The sequence below is a fragment of the Myotis davidii genome, unplaced genomic scaffold, assembly GCF_000327345.1.
Source record: "Myotis davidii unplaced genomic scaffold, ASM32734v1 scaffold370, whole genome shotgun sequence".
NCBI classification, from domain to species: domain Eukaryota; kingdom Metazoa; phylum Chordata; class Mammalia; order Chiroptera; family Vespertilionidae; genus Myotis; species Myotis davidii.
Genome location: NW_006288615.1, coordinates 3,488,534 through 3,497,133, shown reverse-complemented (window position 1 = coordinate 3,497,133; position 8,600 = coordinate 3,488,534). Strand labels below are relative to the sequence as shown.

General features: G+C 46.6%; 1 protein-coding gene across 3 annotated transcripts in view; it reads right to left on the bottom strand.

The window, feature by feature from the left end:
- Positions 1-4,118: 4,118 nt before the first annotated feature.
- EIF4E2 (eukaryotic translation initiation factor 4E family member 2) overlaps positions 4,119-8,600 on the bottom strand; it is a 31,629-nt gene continuing 27,147 nt past the window's right edge. For all 3 annotated transcript variants that reach the window (XM_015561872.1, XM_006760429.2, XM_015561873.1), the window contains one exon: positions 4,119-6,614. Coding sequence is in view for 1 of the 3 variants with exons in the window: in XM_015561873.1 (XP_015417359.1) it covers positions 6,575-6,614 (40 nt within the window). In the remaining 2 variants the exon portion in view is untranslated. The remainder of the gene's footprint in view (positions 6,615-8,600) is intronic.

Sequence of the window (8,600 nt, the reverse complement as noted above, 5' to 3'; positions counted from 1 at the left end):
ATAACTCCAGCTCTGAGATCCAGGTTTCTGGGGTTTTGTTTAGCTTCTATATTTGTTACAATGTTTCAAAATGAAGCTCAGAGGCCTGCAGTGGCAGGCGGGGAACGTTGGTTTCCTCTATCACTGAAGCAAGCAAACCTCATGTTAGTTTCAAGCTGCCTGGCTGCCGGCCGCCATCTTGGCTGGCAGTTAATTGGCATATCTTGCTGATTAGCCAATGGGAAGGGTAGCGGTCGTACGCCAATTACCATGTTTCTCTTTTATTAGTGTAGATAATATCTCATTGTATGGATGTACCAACCACAGTTTATCTAATGAGCACGTTTAAAATCAGGAAAGAAACCCTTCTTTAGAAAGGGGGACAAATGTATTTGGGGGAGAAGAGGCAGAAGGAAGGTGTGTAGATGGTATGGAGGGAGTGGGGGACTTGAACAGAACGTGGCATTGCCACAGGGAGACGGAGGCAGCAGTGGAAGGGAGAGGGGCTGCAGAAGGTAGGGCAGCAGCAGCAGGTACTTATTTAGAGCCCTGGGCCTCTAGGTCCTGGGAGAGAAAGTGGAGGCATAACAGGTGCAGAGTGGTCAACATCTTATGTCATTTCATGTTGACCTGTGTCTTGAGGAATTTCCTGTCTGGCTCATGGTGGGTTTCAAAGCACCCACTACCCCTTCCTGGCAGCTGCCGTCTGGAAAAGCTCACCACCAAGCATTTCCTAGGAGGCCAGGGGCTCAAAGCCTGGACATTTAGCACCTTCGTGGCCAAGCTGGTAGACTGCCGGTTGCCATGGGTGCAAGGCAAACTCACAAGCCGAGAGCCTGACACCACTGTATCCCCAGGGCCAGGGTAGCTGTGGAAGGAGGGGGAGGTTATTTCCCTCACCCTCACTTCTGAGACTCTTAGATCCCAGGATTGAAGAGGGCCTGAAAGGCCATCTGCTCTACCCTTAGTGTGCCACCGGGGTCTCCTCCGTCAATCCCCCAACAGGTGGCCTTCCGGGCTCTGCTTGCTCACCTGCACCATCTAAGCCAGCCACTTCAGTTTTAGGTAGCTCAAATGATTAAGAAGCTTTTCTTAAACCTAAGAAAAGACACATATTCAGCAGAATTAGCGACAGCAAGGGAGCCTGGCAATGAGTGGGCCGGGACCTCAGCCAGGGTGCCTGGAGCTGGGGTGTGGAGGGCACTGCAAATGGGGGAGCAAGGAGAACAGACCTGAGAAAACAGAGCCAGACCCTGGAGACCCCCAGAAAGCCCGGGCAGGGCCAGGCCAGCTCGGTGACATAGCCTTTGCAGGACTCTCCGGATCTTCCAGGAACCATCCTGAGTGGGGTCAGGGGGAACAAGATGAGGCCAAGGCTGAGCCGGGCCTCTGGCTCTTAGAGCATCAGCGTGAGTAGTCAGTCCTCTTGTCAGTGACAGGAAGATCTACTGGCCAAGGGACAGCTGATGGATTAGGTCTCCTGCCCTTGGGTAAATCATGCAAGTAGCCACAGATCCCGGATGTGGACTTGCATTCCCTCCACAGTGCTTCTCCCAGCACGGCCAGCTGTGGACTGATAAAATGCCTTGTTCACCAGCATGGTGTTCCACATATTACTTTTAATCAAGAAACTAATTTCACAGCAAATGAAGTGAAGCAATGGACTTGCAACCCTGTAATTTTCAGGGTTTAGCACAGGTCCCACTACACAGAGCAGCTGGTAAAAGACTGGACTGGCCCATTGAAGACCGTCTCCTGAAAGGGCAGGCTCTGCCTTAAAGGTTGCAGTGTCCGTTTTGCATGAGTCTCTCTCCTCAACCACAATTCCTGGCCCAGGAACCAGGTGTGAAATGGAGTTCTGCTCTCGAGGAGGTCTTGGTTTTTAAAGGAGGAATGCTTCTGCCAGGGGACAGAGTAATGACTTGCGAATTAAGTCTCACCAGGCCATTTGGGGCTCTTCAGGACACTGACTGGGGAGCATTAGGAGGGGAAACCTGGGCACAAGTTCCCCCACAATAAGGGTAGGAAGGACCATAGCTGAAACGCAGAGAATCCTCTAGAAACAGCAAATATGAATGAAAAAAACTGCAACGAATACAGGCTGCACAATTCAGACTCTTTAGGAGTACAGGTGTGAATCAACCATGGCAAATAAGGAATGCTGACCAGCTGAGGTCCTGGCTGAGGGCCCAGCAAATACAGCGAGGAAGTGGACAAAGAAGTTATAAAACACAGCTCTAGCCTGAGTAGGACCGCACATCCTCCCTCCATGTACACGGCAGCTCCTCCTGGAGGTGCTGCACGCACACCATTTTCTTTCCTCAGTATTTCACGCAAGTTTTACTGGAAGCTAATTTACCCTTTACTCTTTAGGTGTCATTATTATTCTACATTCTGTTCAGATGAGACTGTGACTGAATTAGAGGAATCAACACAGCCCAGAGGTCCACAGATTGTTGAGCTTTGCACTTCCTGTTTGGGGAGAGGATAAGAACATACTGCAATTGCCCTAACTGGTTTGGCTCAGTGGATAGAGCGTCGGCCTGCGGACTGAAAGGTCCCATGTTCAATTCTGGCCAAGGGCATGTACCTTGGTTGTGGGCACATCCCCAGTAGGAGGTGTGCAGGAGGCAGCTGATCGATGTTCCTCTCTCATTGATGTTTCTAAATCTCTTGAAAAATCAATAATATATATATTTTTTTTAAAAAAGAGAACATACTGCAATTAACTCTATCTTAGGCAGAAACAGAGTTGCTTTTGCGGTATTATTAAAGTTCAAATATGTGTAGAAGGGTGCGCGTAGATGCTGAGTGGCTAAAGGGGAGGACTATACCAATTACTAAGCTCTTTCCTCTCAGCCTCACCTGTTTTTGGGATACTGGGCATAGAACTGGGCAAATATCCTGCTTTGCAGCTGGCATACCTTAGGTTTCTCCAGCAGGGTGCCCACGAGGGAAGCCTCAGTGCTGGAGGGAGAGAAGGGCCGTGCTCCTGCTCCCATCAGCAGGATTCCAGCCCCGTTTCTTTGCCTCTGCAGCAGCAATGTGTTCCCACAGCCAAGCCCAACTGCCATGTCTGAGCTCAGAACCAGCTGCATTCGCACCCAGACACCAGCAGCAGGTGGGCAGCATCCACCCTCAGAGGCAGCACTTCTGGAGTTGCTACCTCCTTCATTTTTTAGTGTTTTCTTTTTGCCCTTTTAGTTACTGAGTAAACAATTCTATCATACTATAAACATAACTGGCAAGGTTTCTGCCTCCTATTTGGACCCTGACTGATACACATGGCAAGGAAATTTCTATCTACTGAAAGAGAGCCTCAAGGCTGTATTGTTTTAAATCCTTTAGACACAATAACTGAGGCTCTGAAAGTTTCTTTTTCTCTTGGTGTTTTCCATGGGCACTGGGCATCCATACACCCCATATGTCCATCTTTGGGCTAAGATACTGAATCTAAATCAACATTCCAAGCCTAGGCCGGGAGTGATTTCTCACTTCAAAATCTAATTCCTCCAGGTTTGATTCTGGTCGGGGCACATGCCTGGGTTGCGGGCTCGATCCCCAGTGGGGGGGAGTGCAGGAGGCAGCCAATCAATGCTTCTCTCTCATCATTGATGTTTCTCTATCTCTCTCCCTCTCCCTTCCTCTCTGAAATCAATAAAAATATATTTTTAAAAAATCTAGCCTAACCGGTTTGGCTCAGTGGATAGAGCGTCAGCCTGTGGACTGAGGGGTCCCAGGTTTGATTCCGGTCAAGGGCATGTACCTTGGTTGCGGGCACATCCCCAGTGGGAGGTGTACAGGAGGCAGCTGAACCATGTTTCTCTCTCGTGGATGTTTCTAACTCTCTATCCTTCTCCCTTCCTCTCTGTAAAAAAAAAAAAAATCTAATTCCTTGAACTTCCTTCCATTCCAATATTCCTTACCAAAAGTTGAGAATTAAAATTAACCACGTTTTGGTATTACAAATGTAAATTGAGTTTTGCCAGTGATTAATACCAATTAGAGAATATTTTAATAACATAGTTATGATATTGACACTGTCTGGATCATCCACATACTCTGTTCTGGAATGCACTTAAAACAAAGACCTGTGCACAGATTGCCCATTTCCCTTGTATTGAAGAGGCCACACCCAGTTCTTGCTGATACTTTCCATTTATTACTGCAGTAGACAATGGCTCTCAAAGTGCAACACTAGATCCCTCCTGCCACGGCCTCTGCTCCTCCGCTGGCAGATCCTTAGAAATTCATTCCTAGAGCATTGTGGACCATAAGCTTCTCTATGGGTAGAAACTTATTGCCGCTGCCAATGTCACAAGGAAAACACAAACACACACAGGAATAAAAAGACAAAATGAGAAGAGAACAGGGGAAGAGTAGGGGCCAGTTTCAAATGGCAAACTCAGCAGAGGGGTCTTGGGAAAACAGCCCGTCTGTTCAAAGTGGAGACTCCCCATATCCCAACAGCAGCGTCTACATTTGTTAGGTGCACCCTTCCCCGTGTCTCTAGAACAGACAAAACCGTAACCACGCATGTGTCATGTCTCAGCACAGCAGAGGCCTATGGAGTCAGAAAGTGAAAAGACCTCTCAAGCCAGGCCGGAGAACGGGTGATGTGGATGAACTGACTCCTCAAGCTCTCATTCGAAGCTGTTAGGCAGAGTATCTGGAGCGCTCTGAGGGTAAGATGCTGCCTAACAAAGAACTGGTTTGACCTAATATAGGGTCAGCCTATTTTTGGTGGAAAAAAATAACTTTCAAAAGTGGAAGGGAGACATGAGCAGATCTGGAAAATACAAGAGTAAAAGATCTGAACAAATGAGATAAAAAAAAAAAAAAGCAACATGAACATGGACAATACACCTCAGCACTGGGCGTGACAAATCCCTCACTCGAGAACACTTTGCGTACACGCACCCACACAATAGTCAGCTAGATGCCCAGAGGAGGGCACATCCAAGTGTCTGCTCTCTTTGGAATATCCATGGCAATTCTGAGTGTAGGCAGAAGTACAGACCTCCCTGGGGCTACACAGACCTCAGGAGGCAGCCTCTGCTCCCCATTTCAGCCATGTTGCTCCTATGTTTGTTTGCCTGAGCCCTTCACAATGGTCCGGGCACTAGAATTTATTCTTCACATTCCTGGAGTTTAAATCACTGCTAGATCTTATCCGATCTAACTTCACCTATAACGGAAGCACCTCCCTTTGGCCCCTGTACTCCTCCGTTTTTAGGGAAAAACATCCCAAAACAGTGGCGATTAGAGGGTGTTTAGGAGTTGGAAAGTAGGAGAGTAATATAAATACAATAAGAAAATGCCTGCTACTCTCCTACGACTTCTCTGAGACCAGGTGGCTAAGGACCCCTGGTCTGCAAAGATAGGTTTTAGGAGAGACCTTAATTTAAGGTACTTCGATCTCTGCTCACAAGAGCCTAGTAAGACAGTGCTCCTTGGAGGTTGCTGTACGATTGGTACTCAGTACTTATTTCAATCCTAGGTGCTTCTTGGCCTCTCTGACTGCAGTCCTTCTGAGTCAGATGACCCAGCTTCTCTGATGCATGCCCGGTCATTTCTAAAGCATGCCTGCAGTAGCCTAAAATATACCAGGTGACGAGGACCGAAAGCAGGTCTCTAACCACTGCAGACAGGCACAGCCTTGCAAAGAAAGCCATCTATCATGGTCACCTTTTCTTCAGTTGTCCCAGTTTCAGGATCACAGAACTTAACCATACTAAGTATTAATACCTGGCAAAAACCAGCTTTTGCTTCCCTTCCTCAATGAGGGGTGCAAGAACCCACAGAAACAGGCTGCACACACAGGCCCTGATCATCTGGGGAAATGGTTTCAACACTGTCTTCAGCTCCAAATCCCACACTCAGAACCTCTGCTAGAATCCTGCTCCCAACAAACCAGATGCCGCTCCAGTTTAATTTTCAGTCACCTTCTGAGCTGCCTCAGGGGACGTAGAGTAGCCACCTGGATTATAGTTCTAAGTGCAGCAGTGCCTAAGAGGAAAGAGTCCCACATGAGGGAAGACAGAGGGCATAAGGCAGGAAACCATGCAAAATCAGTAACACATTTTCAGAAGGTGGTGGGCTTGGGGGAAGAGGGGAGCAAAATAAACAAAACGTCCCAATAATTTAATGGCAAAACTAGAAGAGCATTTACAGCTATCCCGGGACCTCCAGCAAAACATTTTCCTGGATGCACAGACATTCGTAATACTGACACGTCTCAGTGGACAGCTCTGGCTGGTACACGTGGTTGCGACACCCTTTGTACAGTAGAGAGGAGCATGACAGAGAGCCTGCGAGGCATCTGGACAGCACATAGCAAAATGAAAGGCTAGACTTCCCCGCACAGAAACCCATTAAAAAAAAGTGTGTCTATTACAAAGTCACGTTTGCCATCTTTCCACTTTATAAAGTCAGCGATGCTGGAGGGTGTCTAGCAGAATCCATCCTCCAGGAATGAGTGCAAAAGGGACGTCCCTTCAGTAAGCAGATGGAAGGACCAGCTGGAGACCTCCCATCCATTTCGGACAAACACACACATACTTAAGGAAAAGGATTATTGCCAGCTTGTGTACGTTCACAATGTGATTTTTGTATTTCGAAAGCTTGAATTGTCCCTGAAAGAAAAAATGGAGAAAATAGAGCATTCAATACACTGATCATCTCTATAGGCAACACACACACACACACACACACACACACACACACACACACACGAGACCTGAACTAAGCAGCTCTGGGGCCCTCATGACTGTGGCATAGTCCAGGACCCTCCTTCCTACTAATGTAATGCCGGCACAGCAACTGGCCTCCCAAGTGCCTTCATACCCTCCAACTCAACTGTGCAATAGCAAATGATTAGAAACCACCCAAATGCATATCAACAGGGAGACTAGTTAATATTAATGTAATGGCACATTCATACAATGGGACACTGGGTAGCTTAGAAAACACAAGGAAGCTCCCTACTAATATGGAAAGATCTTCAAGAGAAGTGGATAAGTTAGGATGCAGAACAGTATGTGCACAAAGTATGCTACCTTTTATGTAAGCAGGGCTGGGGGAACTAAGGCCATAGTTCATATTTGCCTGTATATAAAGAAACTCTGTAAGGCTCCATAAGAAACCAACAGCAGTGGTGACCTGGGGCAGGGGAAGAGACACAGTGAAAACTGAGCAGACTGAGTCAGAGTGGGAGGGAGACCTCTCTCTTTTTTAGACACACACATACTTAAAAAAAAAAATTTGAACATGGTTGTATTATGTATTAAAAAAAACAACAAACAACCCTCGAAACAACCCCCCCCACCACAGGTTCAAAACTTATAGTAACTTAAAAGGGATATTCCAAGAGGTGAAACTTAGCTATAATTCTTGAAAGAGAAGCATGTGTGTGTGTGACAGACTGTAAGATGTGTCCTGTTAGTTGTCTTAGATTGGCTGCAGACCGGTTTGGCCATCCACTAGTACCCACCCTGTTCCCACTAGAATCCAATGACATCTCAGCAATTCACATTGCCATTTGAATGTGGAAACCTAAGGGCTGGAAGGGGCACTCAAGATCACCTTACCTTACCTACTGCTGTGGCCAATGCTTAAGACTTAAATTTGTATGAAATTTTGAAACATTAACCTGGTTTTAAAATCATTATTTCCCTTTAATTTTAATAACACATTCTAGAAACTTTGGCTTTAACAGGCCTATCTTAAAATGACTACAACTGACTGGGCATAGGGCAAGGGTTCAGATGAAAGAATATGCTCGGCCCAACCAGGCAGCAGTTTTCTCCTGCTATCAGGGGATGGGTTCTCCCCCGTGCTGGGGCAGGCTGACTGTGACTAATAGGCCTCACTACACAAAGAGCGTGACCGCAGACAGCACACAGATGGACGGGAAACTGGAACTGTTGTGGGCCAACTCTGCCTAGGAAAGACTGATGTTACCTCAAAAACCCACTGGTGTTTTTATAACTGACATGCATGACCATGTAGCTCATTTATCAATGACTACTGAGTACTTCAATGATTTCCGTCTAAGAAGTTGAAAGTTTAACACAAAGAGAACTTAATGGGGTGAGCATCTTTTTTAAAAGGCCTTTTAAAAGGACAGACTCTGCCCTAGCTGGTTTGGCTCAGTGGATAGAGCGTCGGCCTGTGGACTGAAGGGTCCTGGGTTCGATTCTGGTCAAGGGCACATAGCCAGGTTGCAGGCTTGATCCCCAGTAGGGGCCGTGCAGAAGGCAGCCGATCAATGATTCATTATCATCATTGATGTTTCTATCTCTCTTCTCCTCTCCCTTCCTCTCTGAAATCAATAAAAAATAAATAAAAGGACCGACCCCACTGAGGTGCCAGAAATAGCTAGCAAATGACAAGGAATGTACCTGATCCTAAGACAGAAAAGCAAGTATAACTAATGTGTGTGTGCTACTTCTGAGCCCTCTTGGGATGATGTGCTGTAACACTGAGTCTACACGACAGAGGACATCTCTAACAAAGGAGTAGTTAGGAAGAAATGGTTTGTTCTGTTTCATCTCTTCCTTTTTTTTTTAAATCTTCACCCAAAGACATTTTTTTCTGTAGATTTTTTTTTTTTTTTATAG